Here is a 19,855-nt window from a genome sequence, read left to right as displayed (position 1 = left end):
CTCTCAGCACCTGCGTGGGTAAAGAGTCAGGCCCTTCCCTGCCCCAGGATGGGAGCAGGTGATGCATCAGATGCAGAGAGCAGCTGCTCCCCTGAAATCTCCTGCAGTGTGGGGGTGTTTCTGAGGGCACTGCAGCCACCTTGCTCTGGGCTGCTCTCAGCTTCCAGTGGGGAGAGAAGGCAAGTGAGGGGTTGGCTGATGGAAGGGATGAAACTCCTTCAGGAGTTGCTAGGACATCCTAGGAGAGAGCACAATGGCAAAAGAGAGTGACAGATGGGGAAAGACTAGAGACAAAGTTGAATGAGACTTAAGATCATTGTTTATAAGTCCTCACCCTACCTCTGTCCCCATAGGAGCTGCTTACTCTGCAGGCTTTTGTTATTGCAGCAAGCTTATCTTGCCCTTCCTAAACCACGGTGCTGGCAACGAGGATCTGCTTCCTCAAAGCTGCCTCAGCAGTGTGAGAAATCAGCATGTTGTCACTGCTCTCAACTCAGGGCTTTGAACAGCACCAAATACATAGTGGTCGGAAGTGAAATGGGTAGGCAGGACTGGCTTGCAGGTGTGCAGTTTGAGACAGCAAATACATCTCACAAAAGTGACATGGCTGAAGCATGTAAGCATTGGAACTTTATCTTCTGCTTCTCTCCTATGATCCATGACTAGTTTTGTAAGAAACATCAACAAGCCCTGGAAGAAGCTATGTTACATGTTCAATGAGAAGCAGCTCTGCCTGAGTTTGAAGTCTTTGTGTGTGTGGAGGAGGAACAAGGAAAGAAGAGGGCAGCCCTTGAAGGGCTGTCTCCTCCACACTGCCTAAACAGAACCATCACATGCACTACAGCCTTCTCCAGCTACTCATTAGAAAACAAAACAGGCTTTAAATACTTATTTTCAGGGAAGCCTTTCAGAAGGTCTGCATACTTGTGTGGGTCCTTTTTGCAACATCATTCTAACTCATTCATCATTTTAACTCATTTAGCTTTGTATTTAGTGCAAATTGGATCTCTAAAGTTATTCCTGATTACTCTGTTCATACCTGTAAATTGCAAAATAGTTCTTGATTTCTCACCATGTGTGCTTGCAAACCAGAGCACTCCAGTATGGTGCAGCACTATGTGCAGGTTTGGTACCGCTTTATCCCGCAATGCTGTGCACATAAAAGGCCAAACATAAGCATGTTAAAGTGTACAACTTAATTTAGATGTGCTACATCAGACTACGTGGTGTGCAAGGCTTTTGCTGGGAGCACCTTCAGATGTAGGGCAAAATTCTCTTCTCAGATTCCTGGAGTAGCTCCTGACTCTTGTCTCCCGAGTCTCCTGTGCTGACACGTGCAGGCGTTCTGTGATGTGAAAGAGAGTGAGTGAGTGCCCTCTCACCGACTCAGGAATGGACAATAATGGCAAGGCCTCAAAAAGAGCACGAGACCCTTTCTTTAACCAGTTGCTCTGTGTCTGAGAGAAACTCGAAGTGTTTGTGTCACTTGGACAATGTTCTTGTAGCTTCTTTCTCCTAATTATCACTAAGCTGATGATCTAAGACTGCTTGTGGATATGAGGACAGAATTTTGCCTGCAGGATGCGCAATTACCAACTGTGCCTCCTCTATAAATCAGTTGTAAGTGTATTTGGAATAGCTGCCAGGCCGGCTTCTGAGCTTACCAGAGGACAGAGCTCCAGCAGATACAGTCCCACATGGCACAGAGCTGTTGCAGTTTTAAAATCAGTCTGATTTTTTTCTTTAACAGGGGAGCCCAGTGTAACTCCGTCAAGACTGGAGTGACACTCTGAATCTGCATCTGCCTCATGTGAGTTAAAATCCTGGCAGCAGCATTTTGCATAAGCTGGAGCCTCTGTAGAGATTTTTTTTCTTCTTCTTTTTTTTTTCTTTTTCTTTTTTTTTTCTTTTTCTTTTTTTTTTCTTTTTCTTTTTTTTTTCTTTTTCTTTTTTTTTTCTTTTTCTTTTTTTTTTCTTTTTCTTTTTTTTTTCTTTTTCTTTTTTTTTTCTTTTTCTTTTTTTTTTCTTTTTCTTTTTTTTTTCTTTTTCTTTTTTTTTTCTTTTTCTTTTTTTTTTCTTTTTCTTTTTTTTTTCTTTTTCTTTTTTTTTTCTTTTTCTTTTTTTTTTCTTTTTCTTTTTTTTTTCTTTTTCTTTTTTTTTTCTTTTTCTTTTTTTTTTCTTTTTCTTTTTTTTTTCTTTTTCTTTTTTTTTTCTTTTTCTTTTTTTTTTCTTTTTCTTTTTTTTTTCTTTTTCCTTTTTTTTTTCCTTTTCAGGAAGGCTATAAAATTGTTACTGTATGTGTCTTGGCAGCAAAGGTAAAAAAATAAGCACATAAATGCATGAGAATTGCATACCTTACTGCACAACCCTTGCTCATTGCAGATCAGCTTCCCTCCTAGCACGTGTTGAGTAAGGGACACCCACACTCATCACAGACCTGGAGGCTTGCCACATTCACTCCTGGGGTACTGCTTTTTACCTTTCAGTAGTGTCATGTTAAGCCAAGCAGTGGTATTCAGAGGAGGCTGCAATACTGTCAACCAGCTTCTGGTTTTTTTAGACCTTTGGTTGTTTTCTTTCCACCCTGGTTGCATAATCCATGAGCATTGGGTGCTGACTGACCTGTGCCACTGAAGCATTTACCTGAGTTGGAACACATACTATTAAAATAACCTGGTCCTCTGGAGCTGAGGACTTGGCATGGTGGCAGAGACATGGCCATCAAGTAGGAACAAAGAGAAAAAGACAACAGAATAAGTTATGCTTTGGTTTTAGTGTTGTCCTGCATATGTTGGGCAAGGACACTGAAAAGAAATGGTTCATGGCTCTGCCTCTTCACCCATCACAAAATTGAGGTTGCTTGAAGACTGGGCCCTTTTCAGCTGGGTGAAAGAGCTGAGCCTGGGAGACACTGCATGGCAAATAGCTGCATTCATTGCATCACCATGGCACACAGATTATCTCCACTTGTGATCTCAGCAACCAGGTCTGAGGGAGGGGGATGTTCCAGGAAAGTTTAATTTTTTCTTCATGCAGTTGCATAAAAAAATACCTATCTGTTCTCTCTACTCTTTTTCCCCATGGATGCCTGAAGTAAACAAGACACAAGAGTGACCAACCCTGAGTACAATACTGAAATACATTTTTTCATCTAGTAATACATAGAACTGGGGCATCTTCTCCACACGTGCTGCTATAGTTGCAGCAGTGTTAGCCTGTTCATACTTGATTTGAAGAAGGTGGATTGTTCATTTGCCCCAAAGCTCATATTACTGAAACAGACATTTTCACAGCTTATGATAAATGTCAGTGGGTTGTGGCTTGTTCTGATTGTTGCAGCATGTGCTGTGGTGTAAGGTGCTGTCCAGGTGGGCTCAGTGAGCTCTCAGTCTGTTCCCAGCTGTGTCTTCAATTAAAGGAAAGTGTATCTTGAACAAGTAAGTATGATGGTAACTGGAGAATGTTTATTGTCTCTTTCCTAATTCCAGGAGTCCAGTTTTCTGTGTCTCTGTTTAGTATGTGTATCAAGGAGAAGGCTCAATTTCCCAGATCCTGTGGAGTGGTAGAAAAATAGGGAAGGGACTTGAGGCATGAATGAGCTGGTAGTTTAGTTTTATTCAAGGAGTCATCAAGGAAGCAAAATCTAGAGCTTGAGAGATAAGGGGAATAACTACCCCCCCACCAAGGAAACACTCAGATCAATCCTGTTGCAGTACTGCCTCACCAGATGATGGATGGGGTGAAGGCTGAGGTTGATACCTGGTCTCAGCCTTTTTTCCTGCTGGTACTTCAGCTTGTTTCCTTAGACTTAGAGAGTTACAAGGAGGTCTGTAGTGATAAATCTAAGACAGAGAGGGAGGGAGGAAGGAAGGGAGGAACTGAATGAGGACATTTTGTGAGTAGCTGGCCTCATGTTCCACCAGACTGTGCTGTGGTGAGGTGTTAGTGAGATGCACAGGTTGTTTAACAGAAAGCCCTTCCATGTTCCCTGAAATGGTTCTGCTGGAGCTGTTGATGAACCACTTCTGCTTGTGTGGAGGAGATGCCAATGTGCTCATTGAGATTCTTTGTGTTAGGACATCATCACCATGGTTGGTGAGTTCAGAAAGAGCAGGATTTCCTTGGAGAAGTGTTTTGTTTGGGAGTGATGTTTTATGGCTGAGTTGGTAACATGATCAAATTCCTAGGAAGCTAATGAGGGGTGCAGCAGCTTCATGGACAGAGTGGGGGACTGGAGGCTACTTCACATAATGGGGAACTTTGCAGTGCTTTCACCATCTGAGAATCTGTGCAGGTGTATTTATTACCCTTTTCCCTGGGAAGTTCCTTTACTCTCCTGTATCAGGGGAGTTCCTTTTTCCAGATGATGTTCTGGTGTCAGTCTCACAATGCTGTTCATCACTTAACTGTCTTTTGCTCCCTCCAATTCTAGCTCACTCCCCAGAATTGCCTTGTCAGTTACTGCTTTCTCCATTAGCTGTAGTTTTTGATTTCTTATTCCTATCTGTAACTCAGTCAACCCTTCCTTTCCTAAAGGACAGAAAAGACTACATGCATTGAATGTTGTATCATGTTATTGATGTTTGCTATCAATATAATAATGCTTGAAGATTTTTTAAACTGTTTTATTTGTTCAAGTTACGTATTTAAAAACATTACAGATTTGCTTGTTATGTTTTTGATGGTGTTAGTTTAATGGGGAAAAGTAAGAATTCTGGTGCTTTTTAGGTTGTTAAGAGGTATGGGAGCCTTTGGTCATGGTTATTACTATGATGTGAGTCTTTTGGCAGGTTCATTTCTTCTATAGTTCTTGGCTTTTTGGTAATTTCATAGTATTTTATATGTTTTTCTCCTCTCAGATTAAGTTTCTGTGTTCCACAGTTTATAATGGTGGTGATTGTGTGGGCAGTATAGACAATGTTCATGAATATATATTATGAGGCCCCCAGGTGTGCTAGATCTCTCTTAGGAAAAGCAGTCTGTCTTCTAAAGATCTTACTGTGTAACTTGCACATTTTTGTATCTTTACTCAGTTAAATTTTAAGTATTCAGCTGCTTGAGACATCTGAGCCAGTTGAACCCATGGTAACTCTCATTGCAATCAAGGGTTGTATTTACCCTTGTTACATCTTAGGACCAATTTAAGACAGCAACATGCAGTAAAGGTAAACACCAGAGAAACAGCGATTTTCATCTGCCAAGGAAACAGAATGATTTCCTTTTGAATGTTAATTTAATGATCTGATTAAGCTGTAACATTTCCAGTACATGGGAAGGTCATTTTCAAGAAGAAGACAGGCCTAATGGTAAGAATGACTTGGCTGAACAAGTCCATTTCTTTTGCATTGAGTTAAGGTATATGTGACAGGTGAGCAGCTTCTCTGAAATGTGAGAACAGTGAGCTTGCTTAACAGAGTAGCACTTTGATGCACAGGGGTAATAGCTAACAGATTTTTACAGTACCAAATGGTATTATTAAGAAACAAATAATACATTAACTTGACAGCTCTACCTTCAAGCTAACTTAGTCTGCAGCAAACATAAATTCCCCTGAGATGAAATCTGGAGACAATAGGAAGCTTTGGGATTGTATCCAGAGCAGTAACAGTAGCACAGTAGTGATGAATTTCAGCCTTTCTAACCATGAATACACGTGTTCCCAAAAATTATTGCTTTCTTCACCAGCTTTGCAAAAACACAGCAAACCAAAACCTGATCTGAGCAGGTAGAACAGGCAGTGTTCGTGCATCTGCCTAACAGGACTGCAGGGAGGGGAGCTGCAGTTTGAAAGACATTTTTCCTGATGCAGAGAGCTGTGATAGACTGATGGGTATTTCATATGGTGCACTCTGCTACTGAAACTTGGAATGCAGCTCTGCTCAGCTGCAGTCCTGCAGCATGAGCTAATTCCACAGTGGCTCTGGGCTGGGGGACCTGAGGCAGTGAAGAGCAGGAGGGAAGAAGGGAACGTGTGATGTGGAGGAGGGTGGAAGGAGAATGGGTACATTACTTTTAACTGCCTTCTTGTTTAACTCCCAAGCTGTTTTCAAATTTTCTAACTGAAATCTCATCTTGGTACAGTGTATAAATCCCCTGAATACGAATCTCTTGGATTTGACCTGACCGTAGAAAGATTAGTTTCCATTGGATACCCTCATGAGCTGCTCAATTTTGTGTATGATCCTGCATTCCCTACCAGGTAAATGACTAACAGATACCAACCCAGGGTGCTCGAGGCCTTGAATATATTTATTCTGTATAGTTCATAGGCAACACGTAGGGCCAGGTTTTCAGAGCTGTGCCTGCGAATCCTGTGGTTTACCACAGGCCATGGGGAAGGGAGCAGACTGCTCCGATATGTGGAAGGTCTTTGCTCACATGAATCCATGCCAGCAAAGAGGGAGTGTGTAAGAAAAGAGGCCTGCTGAGAACATGGTCCAAAAATAACCTTTCAGAGCAAAGACAGCAGAGACACAATTGGATTGGGAGTTAAATCAAAATCAAGGGGATGAAGAGTCATTGCTCTCTATGAAGCTGCTAGAATGTCTCAGAACATTTTTCTTTAATTATTTTAATTTATGGTGTCCTGGTGCATGAGACATCTTGAAAATTAAACTGACAATAAACAACAATAAAAGTGGAACCAAATTAATTAAATGCCGGAAGAAAAATTAATGGCGCAAAGTTACTAAATTCTTACATTTTGTCTTTTGGTGGCAGCAGTAAAAAGGACATTGCTTATTTTAAACAAGGCTTTTGATCTAACTCTGTACCTTTAAGTTGTTCTCACTTGTGCCTTTGCTGGATTTTGCTTTTTTGACACCTTTGGAACTTTTTTTACAAAAGCCTGCACCAGAGGGTCCGTAAGCTTGTTGCTTTTAAGTTTTCAGTCTGGCAGCCTCCTTATTTCCCTCCTCTCAGCATGTTTTACACTTCGACTGTTGCTGGGTGAGTCCATGCCTATAACAAGATAGTAGCCTGTGATGAAGACTCCTTTAAATCCACTGCCTTCATCCCAGGGAGGGGACAGAAGGGATGTCTCTGTGGGAAGGCTGCATTCCGCAGATGCAAGCTATCTGATAAGTGAGACAGAGTTTCACTGGGGTTGGATCTGGAAATGTTCAAAGCATTTTGTACAATAGTTACATGCCCCATCTGTCTCTGTCTGTGACAGAGTGATGAAAAAGAGGGGATAAATTCCTCTAACACACCTCTTGGCAGCCCAGCAGGACTGTCAGGGAACTGCAAACACAGGTGTCAGATTTGTGACCCTGTGGAAGAGGCCCATGTCTTCCCCACTCTGTGCATATCTGAGCCTCTGCCAGGTTAAACGGTTGTTTTCAAGTCAGAGGAGAGCAGATCAGCTGTGCCTTTCATCTGGCAATGCAGGGCTCTTGTTGCTCACCTGCAGCCAGGTGCAAGGGACAGAAAGGAACCCCATCTGCATAGTAGCAGCAACTCTGTTCTGATGCCCCATGTCAAGGGAGCAAGCTGTTCTAGAGATGATTTGGAAAAAAATGCTATTAAAATGGTCATGGCTTAATATGCTTGCTTCTTCATATCTTAACTTGCTTTTTTTAACAGAGGCCTGGTGTTTGATACCCACTATGGAAACCTGTTGAAAGTTGATGCCTATGGGAACCTCCTAGTGTGTGCACATGGCTTTAATTTCCTCAGAGGGTGAGTGCTGACTCTTGGCTGTTCTTTTTGACTTAAGATGTTCTTATGTGTCACTGATCCTCAGGGCACCCATTTGGATAGGGAATCATGGGAAAGCCACTAACAGCAGATGCCATATTGGTGTTCCTGCAGCTCCAGGATTGACTGGAAATGTGTTGAGGGTCCCAGATACAACAACAGCCCACGGTGTTTACAGAGGAAAGGTCTGCACCAGAACAGGCACACTTGTAGTGTGCTAGGAATAGAAGTGAACTGTGGGAAGGTGTTGATGTGATAATCCATGGGCTGTTTACCTGTCCTGGCACAGTTTAACATCAGCAGCTTGTCAGTCAAGACCAAGCCATTGTGTGAGGGCTGAAGGGTGCAGAGAAGACATGTGCCCCATGAGGCTGTTAACTCCACAGCCATTGCTAAGAAAGTTCAAGGGCCTGAGCTGACTTGAGGAAGGAACAAGCTTGCTCTACCCTTTTGTGTTTCTGACCTTTCAGGGTATCAGAAGGGAGGCATTGCATCTCGTTTCCTGCAGCCTTCCCTGGCTTGTCCCAGATAAGTTGCTTTAGAAAGCAGAGGGGTCCACAGTGCTGTGTGCCTGATATGTCCCAGCAAACCCCCTCATATCCCTGCTGTGAGGGCAGATGGATGGAAGGCATGTAAGTACAGGCCAGCTCAGGGTCCCCAAGGTGACAAGCTCTGTCATTGCAGGCCTGTAAGTTCTTACATCAGGAAGACAAAGTTTAGAAAAAGCCCTTATATATGCAGTCAAGTTCCTCTTTGAGTGAGAGGTGATCTTCAGAAGTTCCAAAAATGAAGGTGACCAGAATAATTAAATCACTTTAGTCATTGCCACCCTGCTGATTAATTGCAGAGGGCCCCAGGCAAGCCTCCTGCAGCACAGCCACGCACTCCCCTGCTGCTCCCTGCTTGGGGGAGTGTAGAGCAACGCATGGAAAGTGGGGGAAAGTTTAGGATAAGCAAACAATGAAAGTGCAGATGATTTAAGGCATCCTCATAGCCAGCAGCATGGGGCTTAAGGTCGAGTTGTGGACTCTCAACTACTCTGTTTCCCTGTGTGGGCTCTGCTCAGTTTGCTGACTTAGCAGTGAGGGCTTTGTGCCAACTCTCCCAGAGCCAGCACAGTGAAGGGAATGCTGCTGGATGCACGTGAGAAAGCTGGGTGTTGACTAAAGCACAACAGACTCTAGTTAATGGACCCTGCTATAACTGTATTTTGCAGGTCAGCACATTTTATCCTCATTTTTTATGGTTTCATTTTTCTCTGTCTTATCTGTTCTTAGGCCTGAAACACGGGAACAATATCCGAATAAATTTATCCAGAGGGATGACACAGATAGGTTTTACATTCTGAACACGTTATTCAATCTTCCAGGTGAGTCTAATGTGATCCAACACATTGTTTCTGTGCTTTTGAAGCTAGTAAAGCTTTGCTAATGTCGTATTCTACTCATCTGTTCATTTCTTTTTTTACATTAACTTTCTCTTCTTGGCATAGGGCCTAAAGTTAGCTGGCCAGATAGTGTTATCCTTGGTTTAAAATCTTGCTTTGTTTCTTTGCAGAGACCTACCTATTGGCTTGCCTAGTGGATTTCTTTACCAACTGTGACCGGTACACTAGGTATGTGTTCCCTCCCATTCGAGGTGCTGATGGCACAGTAAGTTTGCTATTATAAAGAGTAATTCAGCATAGATGGAGCTTGTTCTTAATATCAGTGGAGGGCTTTCAAGTGGATTTGATGGGGAAATGTTCAGGCCTCTTATTTGTTAGACATTAAGAGAATTCAGTGGTGAGGAGGTACCTGGCAAGGGTTTCCTTCACAGGGTATATCAGTATCACCACTGACTGTCACTGGTATTTGGACCAACTTCTAAGACCACACACTTATGATAAGGTGATTATAGGCACCAGTCAGCTCCTTTTGAACCCTTGTCTATTGGAGCCATATTTTGAACTGGTAACTGAAAGGGTGAATTTCCTCAGCCAGTTACCACAAGTCCCTCATGTATTTATTGAGGACTTTGTTCACTTAAAGGTGAAATGCTCAGACTCAGTACAGTGTAAAAGGCTGTGCAGCATGAGTGTTTACCTAGCTTTCAAATAGGTATAAGCATAAAAACAAGCTGTAGTTTGAACTAGCAAATGTGAATGCTGCTGTGCTGCTGACTCATGTGATGGGTCATCTTTGCATATTATGTGAGTGGAAGGCAAAGCTTTAACAGGATTTTACTTGGGAGCAGAGGAACTGTTTATGCTGACAATCCATGAAGTGAAGTATCCTTTCTCAGAACAGGCATGATGATTGCTGTCATAATAAATACTGCTCTGTTTAATCATCCGTGATTTCTTCTGATACAAACTCTCATGGGTGTCTCAAAGATGCCTCCACAATATCTTGTAGAGGAAATTTCTCATGTTAACTCTAACTGTTCAACACAGAAGCATTTCCTTCTCTCAGCAGTGAGTATTACATTTAGTTCATTTCCATGGCACCCCCTTCTTTAGTGTTGGAAAAGGGGAGAAAGAGCAGCACTCTGCTTACTTTCTCAGTACTATTCATCTTTTGTAACATGCTGCAAACTGCAGAGTCCCAGTCTATTTTCCTTCTTGTAATGTTATGGGGAAGAAAGAAGTGTTGCAGACAGTGAAAGCTGTAATACTGCTATGAAGACACAGGCCTGTAGTTAGGAACTCACCTAAAGTTTTAAACAAAGATTCTTGGGTAATACGGAGATCCGGTTAAACTCTGGTTGTAGCCTTCTTTCAAGTCTGAGCCACAGTAAGCTGTAAATAAGAAACCATTTTGGTAAGATGAAAACACAAGCTCCAAACAACATGTTGATCTGTTTCTCTCCTTGATGTTTTCTTTCTCCTCACAGCTGTGAAACAGGGTTTAAAGATGGAGACCTCTTCATGTCCTTCAGGAGTATGTTCCAGGATGTCAGAGATGCTGTTGACTGGGTTCATTACAAGGTGATTGCAAGAACTATCTGGGACCTGTGACATTGTAACTGGGTTAGAGGACTGGTTTGTAATTAATCAGTTAAGATGTGTTACTCCACTTTTGGGCAAGAGCCCTGCTTTGCCGCCTAGTGAGCAAATATTGAATTGCAGTTGGATATGAGTAAGTCTCAAGATCTTGACTGCCCTCCTAGTACTGAAGAATATCTGTCTTGGCTTCCTGTTCCTTTTTATTGTGCCCAAATTGCATTCCTGTACTGTAATACATGGGGTTTAGAACGTGATATCATGAGGGTATTTGCACTTACAGTTCACAACTTCTACATTATTCTAATTATTAAAACAGCAATTTAATATAAGTGGTTTACATTAGTGCTGTCTTATGTTGTCTAAAAAGTACCTGCGTTAAACAGAGAACTACATCAACTCTTCTTTATGTAGAAAGGAGAGGCAGTTAATCTTTTTCACACACTTGTGCACAAATTTAGAATATAGTTTTGTGAGCATTAATATCTGGCTAAAAACCTGGTTTTCTTGTTTTTCATCATTCAAGAGGTCTGTTGGGGTGGGATGGAGAACTGTCATAGGAGAACTCTGCCCAGAGTTGTACTTGTGATGGTCCTTTTATCCATGCAGAAGTCAGGAATTTATTTTTCTTTCCTTATGCAGTGTTGTGTGATACATGTTGGAGTTGACCTTTGAGTAAAGCATTATGGTCAGTGTTGGAGACAGGTCATTAACTGTCTTGTTTGGTATGGCAAATCTATTTTTTGTTTGTTTCTATTGTATTCCCTTCTGAAAGGGTTAAAATGCTGTTGAAGTGGATTATTTACCATGGTGAGGGAATCGATGGATCACAGAGTTTGTGATGGTCCCTGCTACTCAAAGCCTCTCATCTCTAGAGTCACTGGTTCAGATTCGCCCTGGTTTGTACTTTCACAGCATTTTAAAGTGTGAAAGTTGGCATTACTTTGATGTCTCTTACATCATAAGTTTCCATTACCTCACTGGGTCCTGTTGGCTCTATTTCAGGGATCGCTAAAGGAAAAGACCCTTGAGAACCTGGAAAAGTACGTGGTGAAAGATGTAAGTGTGAAGTGACTTCACTTGCGTTTCATGACATTCTGTACTGAGTAAGCAGGCAAGAAATAAACATGCTGATGTGCTTTACTAAATCACAAAGCAGATAACACTGTGATTTCTATTGTAATAACCAAAGACAAAGTGGAAAGTTCATGCGCAGCCTTTATTCTGAGCCAGCGAGCCACGCGGTTTTGTGTTCACGTGCACGGGTTTCACGTAAAATTATAAAAGCCAGAGAAATGTTGTCACGGGGCCCAGGTGAATATACTGGCAAGGCTTGTGTTGTTTCTTTAGGTGCTGAAAGCAGTTGTGTTCCCTGCCCATGTTTTCTCTTTGTAAAAAGCGACAGATGAGTGTCTTTTGAGACAGAAGGATCCCTTAGCTATCCAACAAAAATGTTACATGTGTTTAACTAGGAAGGACTGAGAGAAGAAAGGTCCTAAAAGACTCACCAATGTTCAGTCTCTTGATAGCCCCAAAATGGCTGTTTAGCATGTCTAATGGAGCAAGATCCAGTTGTTGCCTTACTTTTTCCCTCTCTGCAGTGTGCAAGGCCCCTCTGGACCACTTACGGTGTGATTATTGTTTAGTTTAGATGAACTCTGTGGTAGAGTATCACTTTAAAGCACTTGACCTTGTTTCTGGTTGCATGCCTACAACATTCTTAGGAAACTGTTCTGTGAGGTAATCAGCTACTCTGGCAATGGACTGAGATTTATGATTCAATAAAAATAGCCCCAGGAATAAATTCTCCCTAATTTGAGGTTGGAATTATAATGCGCTCCAACTTGTGGCTCATGTGAGCTCAGATTTCACCTGCCTCTGGGCCCATTCCGGGAATGGACTTGGAGCTGAAGGAGCTGCTGCTCCAGCATGCCTGGCATGGAGCAGATCGGTGGGAGCAGCCCAGGGTGCCTGGCAGTGGGGTTGGCAAAGGCACTGCAGCCCTGCTGAACCCTTCCCCCTCGCCTTCCTCCCCTGGGCTGTGCTCTGCAGAGGTGTTATGTGGAGGGACCAGCAGCTTTCCTGGCTCTGGCCAGTGCCAAAACACGTGAATTTGCTTGCTTGATGGTTTGCTTTGCTTTTTTGTGTCTAGTGGGATCATACTTGAAAGTTTTTTGCCTAGGATGGATCTCTGTAACTTCTGTATGTGACTTGTATGTCCCTTGGCTTTCAGGGGAAGCTGCCACTGCTGCTCAGCCGCATGAATGAAGTTGGGAAGGTGTTTCTTGTCACAAACAGTGATTATAAATACACAGATGTAAGTGCTACTTGAACTGCTGTACTGGTATGTAACAAAATAAGCAAAAAACAGCCATTCATTTGTATGGGTTTTGGTAGGACATCTTCTGGTGGAGAATCAGGTATTTTCTAAGCTAGGTGTAGGATGGTTTTGTGCTGAATGCAGATGAGGTCTTGAGTCATCTTTTTTAGTCCTGGTTCTGCTACTGACCTGGCTTAAATCCCTCTGTGCCTCATGCAGTTCCTCAGCAGTTAAGTCTGACAGAGAAAGTGATACTAGTTTCAGATTTCAGCATCCTTTAAAATGCAGAAGTTCCTTTCCAAGTCAGGTAGTGTGAGTACAGACAGGTCACCAAAGCCAATGGTCCTGGAGGCCTAAGAGCCAGAAAGGGCTGTCTGCTGTGGTGTAGGAATAAACAGCCTTCCTTTGTCTCCAGGTAAATGTCAAGATGTTACAACACTGCTATTTATTTGCCATTTTAAAGCATTGCAAGATATACCTGAAGCAGTGTGCAGACTTTTGAGGCAAATACAGTTTTTATTTATAAAAATAACTGGTTTAATTCACTTTAAATTCCAACCATTCATTTTGTCTCCCAGTCTTATGCTGACCTCCATTCAAATCTTAAAAATAAAGATCTGTAACCTGAAAAGATGAAAGCAGAAAAGTATGCTTTTTAAATTACTCAAATGTATGTTTAAAAGTGTGTTTTTGACTACTTTCTTTCTGTCTTTCAGAAAATTATGACTTACTTGTTTGACTTTCCACATGGACCAAAGGTATGTGATTTCTAGACTGCAGTTCCAATAGCAACTGATGTGTCTAATTATCTGTGTAGCTGGAAAGCATTTTAATCCTGCTTCATCGGCTGCATGGGATTAGTTGCTTTAATCTGGTTAAAATACACTTGCTGTTTTGTGTCCTATTTGAATGGGATCAAAGCAAATACAATATAACAAAGATAAAAGAGGCATCATCTGGTCTCAAACAATAATCTGTGTTAATAATAACATTATTTCAGTGACAAGACATTTTAACTGTGACATTTTGCAGCCAGGTTTCTTAGAAATCTTGCACAATGTTTGAGATCTTGTTAAAAAAAACCCACCTTGATGGAAAGGAAAGAGTTTTCTAAAGCAGCAGAAACATATATTATGGTTCATTGTACTTTGACAGTGGTAACTCCAGAAATTTTGCCCATGCTTTTTCTGAGGCAAAGACTCAGCCCTGCAAATTTTGGAGAGAGGCTTAGGAGCTGAATTTATACTGCTTTCTTAGTCTCTCAATGGGAGGCTCTCTCACGCTCAAAAGATGTGTTTTCACACTGTGCACTAAAGGCAGAAGGCAGCCAAGGGAGAAATTTTCAGAACATGGAAAATCACTGTAACTGATAGCTCAAATGACTCCTAGCTGTGGTCTTGATCTCAGAAAGGGTGGTAACACGGAGTAGAAAGGGCTCATGAATGCCCAGTGTCCTTCAGGCAGGGCTGTGATTCAAAGTTGTGCTCTGTGGAGTCGAGTCCAGGCATCCCTCTAGTCCTGGCAAATGTACCAGCGTGGCCTCGCAAAGCTGAAGCCGTGGAGTCGCGTGTGTCTGGATCTATGCAGGATGTCACTCTCAGAAACAGTGGCAGCTGTGTCATTTACAGCATTTCTTCACACAATGGCTGTGGTGTGACATGGATGTTTGGTACTGCTGGGCTGGATTGGGATGGGCTTGCCACAGAGGAGCAGCACTTCAGGAGGCAGAGCTGGCAGCCCAGCATCGTACCACAGGTGGCACGAGCTGGGGGATTTTGGTGGGCCAGCAATGTCACACAGTTATGGCTACGGACAATGACACTCCCTGCAGTTGATTGTGTTGTGCCTGATGCTGGGGTTTGTTTTTGCCTTTGCAGCCTGGGAGTGCCCATCGGCCATGGCAGTCCTACTTTGACCTGATCCTGGTAGATGCGCGAAAACCCCTCTTCTTTGGGGAAGGCACGGTGCTGCGGCAGGTGGACACGGTGAGCGGCACGGGGAGGGTGTGTCTGTGGCTGGAAGGGCTCCTGCACCTCCTGTGTGCTGTGTCTCAGTGGTAGCAGACAACACCGTGTTCAGACAGGACATGCTCTAGAGATGGTGGGCTGGCTTCTCCTCTTAGTCATTCCTGAACAACCCCATTGCCTGCAGCACAGCACAGCTTGAGGCTTTATTGGCTTCTGTGACTTTATGCAGGTGGCAGTAGGAAAATAACGTGGAAAGTCACTTCTGTGCTGCCTGGGTCTGAGAGAGAGACAAAGATCCAGACCATCAGCTGTTCTGTACTAACACAATGTTTCCTTTCTCAGGTGACTGGGAAGCTGAAGATTGGGACCTACACTGGCCCACTGCAGCACGGCATAGTGTACTCAGGAGGTGAGGCAACACCCTTCTAGTCCTGTGGAGTGGCTCTGATGTGTCCTCGTGGTCTTCAGCCTCTGTGGCTGTTAGAGGACTTGTGCAAAGTGCTAGGCAAGCTTGGTTTTCCCAAAGCACATTTTACTGTGCCCTCTGCACACTGCACCAGAAGCTCTCCATTGTCATTGCTGCCCATTGCAGGGGAGCAATGGACTCATTTCTCCTCAAATGCCCTTTACTTCCTCACCAGGGAGGAACTCAGAAATGCCACTGCGGGGCTTGTGGTGGAGGTAGAGCTGCAGCTGGCCCAATGCCATGTTCCCAGTTGTACTTACAGTGCTGCCACCAGTGTGACCTCACTTGGAGGGTGCCTGATCTAGGGAAGGGCAGTGGGTGGATGTATAGAGCTGCCTGATGCCCAGGGCTCTATTACTCTCACATGGAGTGGAAGGCAGCGTGGTCCCTCTGCTGCTGCTATTCATGTGCAGGGTGTGCATGGGCAAAGCTGCCCTGGGTGAGCTCCCAGGTGGGTGGGTGGACACAGCCCCTTGTTGCCATGGCCAAGCAGGGGTTCTGGGAGGAAAATGTACTTTCTCTGCATGGTCGTCTGAAGTAAGCCACACATTTCCTTTTGGCTCCTTTTTCTGAACCATGCCATTCTTCTCTCAGGCTCTTCGGACACAGTCTGTGACCTGCTAGGGGCCAAAGGGAAGGATATCTTGTACATTGGAGACCATATCTTTGGAGACATCCTCAAATCCAAGAAGCGCCAGGGCTGGAGGACCTTCCTGGTGATCCCCGAGCTGGCGCAGGAGCTGCACGTCTGGACAGACAAAAGTGGTAAGCAGCTGGGCAAACCCCAGGCCAGGCTTTGCTCTTGTTTGTCTGGTGCTGCACCTCCGAGATCACCAGGCCATAGGGGTGCAGGGGAGAGGTCACCCTGGCTTGGCTGCTTCTCTTTTCAGCTCTTTTTCCCTGGGCCTTGGTGTTGGTGGCAGGAGCTGGGACAGCTCTCCATGGGCTGACCACAGGATCCCAGGCCTTTCCTGTGCTCTTACCCAGGCCACTTGCGGGAGATCAGCCAAGTGCTGACTTAGCCATGGGAGAAGCTGCAGCTGGGTGGGATTGAGTTATTTCTTATCCATGACCCTGCCCCAAAAACTCCTTTCCCTCTGCCCGTATAGAGCTGTGGCTTCTCTGGTAAGACATCTGGGTTATTCTCCCTGTAATGCCTGAGCCATGACTGCTCTCCCATCTGCTGGGAGTCCCTGCTCACCAGCCGCTTCCTCCTGCTCCCTCTGCTGCTCTGCTGCCCAAGTGCTGTGTGTTTCCCATCTTCTAGCACTACTGCTTTTCTCCCAGGTTTGCTCTTTGGTGTGTAAATAGGTCTGGGGGTTATGCAAGTTGACCCATGGCTGGTTGGAAGGTTTTGGTAAGGGCTGTGAAGGTTTAGCCTCAAAAACAGAAACCAAGTGCAAAGCTCTGCCAGTGGCACAGAGGGCAATTGAACCCTGTCCCTGCGCAGTGGCCACCAGGTGCCATGCTCCTTGATGCAGTGCCCCTCCACTGCCATGCAAGGGGAGCAGGCAGGATGGTAGGTTTACTTTCAGCCCTTTTCATTTCAACAGTTTAAACATACTTTTTCTCCTTTCTTTTCTGAATTTTCCAGCCCTTTTTGAAGAGCTGCAGAGTCTGGACATTTTCTTGGCTGAGCTATACAAGTGAGTGTTCAAACACAACTTTCCTGCTGCCTCTCCCAGCCTAGAGACAGCTAACGAGTGGCTTTGATGAAACCTTGGGGTTGGGTTGGCCAGAGCTGCTGGGGTGCAGCCAGAGCTGCTGGGGTGCTGCCAGAGCTTTTTCCACAAGACCAACCTTCCCCTCCAGACCAGTCTCCCTCCCCTGAGCCCCCATTCCACAGCATCTGGTTCTGAAAGGCTTTTCACACCATGTATTTACCTTCTCGCCTGTAACTAGGCATCTGGACAGTAGCAGCAATGAACGCCCTGACATCAGCTCCATCCAGAGACGCATTAAGGTACCAGTCATAAAAAAAATCCCCTTTTACCCTTTTGGATTCCGAAGGGCTTGACAATCCAACCCCACTGCTTAACCCTGAAATGCTTTACTCTGTCTTTGGGTGGGCATGGCAGGCTTGGCAAAGCTGTTCTGCGTTTGTGGATGCAAGTGGAGGAGCTTCTCAGCTCACTGGTGTCACCGGGACTCCTGAAAGGCAGCCTGGTCTGGAACAGGTTCTTCATTCACACAGCAGCACTGACTGATGGTGCTCACTGCTGCAGAATGTGGCCTCTGGTTCAGCCAGCCCTGGGGTGCCAGCCTGGGGCAGGTACTGCCCTGAGCCCTCTGCTGCCTTTCCCTCTGGCACTGGGACTCGGCTGTGCTCTGATGCCATGGGATACGAGCGCAGAAAGCCTTGCTGGAGACCCTTGCAGATCTCATATAGCCCCCAGCCCTCAATGCACTCCATTTCAGTGTTGTGGTGGCCCCACACTGCTGCCTGCCCAGCCCAGGATCTAACCTGCTCTTTGCTTGTAGAAAGTGACCCACGACATGGACATGTGCTACGGGATGATGGGGAGCCTCTTCCGCAGCGGCTCCCGGCAGACCCTGTTTGCCAGCCAGGTGATGCGCTACGCTGATCTCTATGCAGCCTCTTTCATCAACCTCCTCTACTACCCCTTCAGCTACCTCTTCAGAGCTGCCCATGTTCTGGTGAGTTGCAGACCCCAGGGTGGTAGGCAGGGGTCCTAAAGGTGCCTACACTTGTGTTTGTCAACATTTCCACAAGCTGCTAGCACCAGGAACCAGCACCTCGGAGGGCTGGGTGGTATTTGATGCATCTTAGTCCAAAGGGTCACATTCTGGGGTTTGTTATCCATCTGTCTCAGGGAGATACCCTGGGACTGGGACACCCGTTGCCATCTCTTCTCTCACTTACATGTGTAGATGCCACACGAGTCCACAGTCGAGCACACACACGTCGACATCAATGAGAAGGAGTCGCCGATGGCCACGCGCAATCGCACCTCAGTGGATTTTAAAGATTCTGACTACAAGCGGCATCAACTGACCCGCTCCATCAGTGAGATCAAACCACCCAACCTCTTCCCCCAAGCACCTCAGGAAATCACACATTGCCATGATGAAGATGACGATGAGGAAGAGGAAGAGGAGGAGGAAGAGGAGGAAGAGGAATAAGAAGGAAAAAGCAAAGCATCTCTGAAGACAAAATGTGACTCTAGCAGTGATCAGGAGCAGATTCCTTTCTTGGGGCCCTTGGGATGATGGGTTGGGGGGGTGTGATTCTTGTAAAGGCACATTTTGAAAGTGTCAGAAAACTTTTAACAAATTAACACTAATTATGAGGAGACCCTTATTTTCAGTTTGCAGACGGTTCAAAAAGCTGATGGATTCTGCCTGGGTGGTGCATTCAGATTGAACTGCCCACCTGTACTGTCATGCTGCTCCCACTACATTTTGGGATGCTGCATGTTCCTCCATTTCCTGTTACTCGTTTCATTCAATTTTCATGTGAACGGTTTTTGCCATTTGTTACATTCTCTGTGGAGAAGGAAGGGATGTGCTGGGCCCTGCAGGAGACAATCCAGATCCTCCTGCCTGTTGGGTTGCTGCCCTTAACCCTCTGCTTATGGGTTACAAAGTCTCCCCTCCCAACGTTAGCCAGGATTTTGCTGTGGTTTCCAGCACTCAAGTTTGCTCTATGCTTGGTGTTTCTCTGTGTAACTGGGCCGATTCCTCTGGCTGTCACAGATGGCAGTGGGATTCCAGCTCTTGCCTATCTGCATCTGTACACGTTTTGGCTTGTAGGTGCTTGTTATCCTCTCCCAGTGTTTCAAAGCTCTTTCATCATCAGCATGTGATGCATGATTTCCAGCACATTTCTCACAGCTGAGCAGCACACTGTGTTCTCAACTCCCGTAGTTTCAGCACTAAATATTAACCCAGGAGCTTGAAGCTACTGCTTTAGCATTACGTTAGTTGGTTTGTTTTCCTGCTGCCTTTTACTGACCTTTCTGTCTGCTCAGCTTTAACAAAGCGAAGCATCCCAAAGACAAACCCAGCCACCACCTGGAGTGAAAGGGCCTGTTATTCTGGGGTGCTGTGGGCCTTGTGTCTCTGCCCTAAACTAGGAAACAACATGTGCCCCAGGGCCAGCTGGGAAGCTCCAGTCTGGCTGGAAGCTGCCCTGTCCTTGGCCTGGTTGGCACAGAGCAAACAGACCCTCATGGCAGCTTGTGGTGGGCAAGGCTGTGTCCCCATGTGGGCTGTCAGGTGGGGACTGGGGCTGCCCTGCAGGGAGAGGCAAGCATTCCATGTGCTGGAGAGCCAGCCCCAGGGAAGGCACAGGGCTGGCTTGCAGTTGGGCAGCAGTGCCCTGCAGTTTTCCTCCATGTCATGGGTGCAGCCTCCCTTACTCCAGCCTGTGCCGTTTGCTGTGAAGGAATTACAACGAG

The 19,855-nt window shown here is 45.1% G+C and overlaps 1 protein-coding gene across 1 annotated transcript in view; it reads left to right on the top strand.

Annotated features, from left to right (window-relative positions):
- NT5C2 (5'-nucleotidase, cytosolic II) overlaps nt 1-18,930 on the top strand; it is a 41,229-nt gene extending 22,299 nt beyond the window's left edge. Inside the window, exons 3-17 of the mRNA XM_010000093.1 lie at nt 6,082-6,199; nt 7,585-7,680; nt 8,976-9,067; nt 9,256-9,313; nt 10,573-10,666; nt 11,687-11,740; nt 12,915-12,998; nt 13,718-13,759; nt 14,879-14,986; nt 15,311-15,377; nt 16,029-16,199; nt 17,029-17,080; nt 17,337-17,397; nt 17,916-18,092; nt 18,327-18,930. Coding sequence (XP_009998395.1) covers nt 6,082-6,199; nt 7,585-7,680; nt 8,976-9,067; nt 9,256-9,313; nt 10,573-10,666; nt 11,687-11,740; nt 12,915-12,998; nt 13,718-13,759; nt 14,879-14,986; nt 15,311-15,377; nt 16,029-16,199; nt 17,029-17,080; nt 17,337-17,397; nt 17,916-18,092; nt 18,327-18,578 — 1,526 coding nt within the window. The 3' untranslated portion in view covers nt 18,579-18,930. The remainder of the gene's footprint in view (nt 1-6,081; nt 6,200-7,584; nt 7,681-8,975; nt 9,068-9,255; nt 9,314-10,572; nt 10,667-11,686; nt 11,741-12,914; nt 12,999-13,717; nt 13,760-14,878; nt 14,987-15,310; nt 15,378-16,028; nt 16,200-17,028; nt 17,081-17,336; nt 17,398-17,915; nt 18,093-18,326) is intronic.
- Nucleotides 18,931-19,855: the final 925 nt, after the last annotated feature.

This window comes from Chaetura pelagica, unplaced genomic scaffold (assembly GCF_000747805.2).
Source record: "Chaetura pelagica isolate M959 unplaced genomic scaffold, ChaPel_1.0 scaffold436, whole genome shotgun sequence".
Lineage (NCBI taxonomy): Eukaryota > Metazoa > Chordata > Aves > Apodiformes > Apodidae > Chaetura > Chaetura pelagica.
Note: the sequence above shows the minus strand (reverse complement) of the source record. Positions and strands in the feature narration are given on the sequence as shown.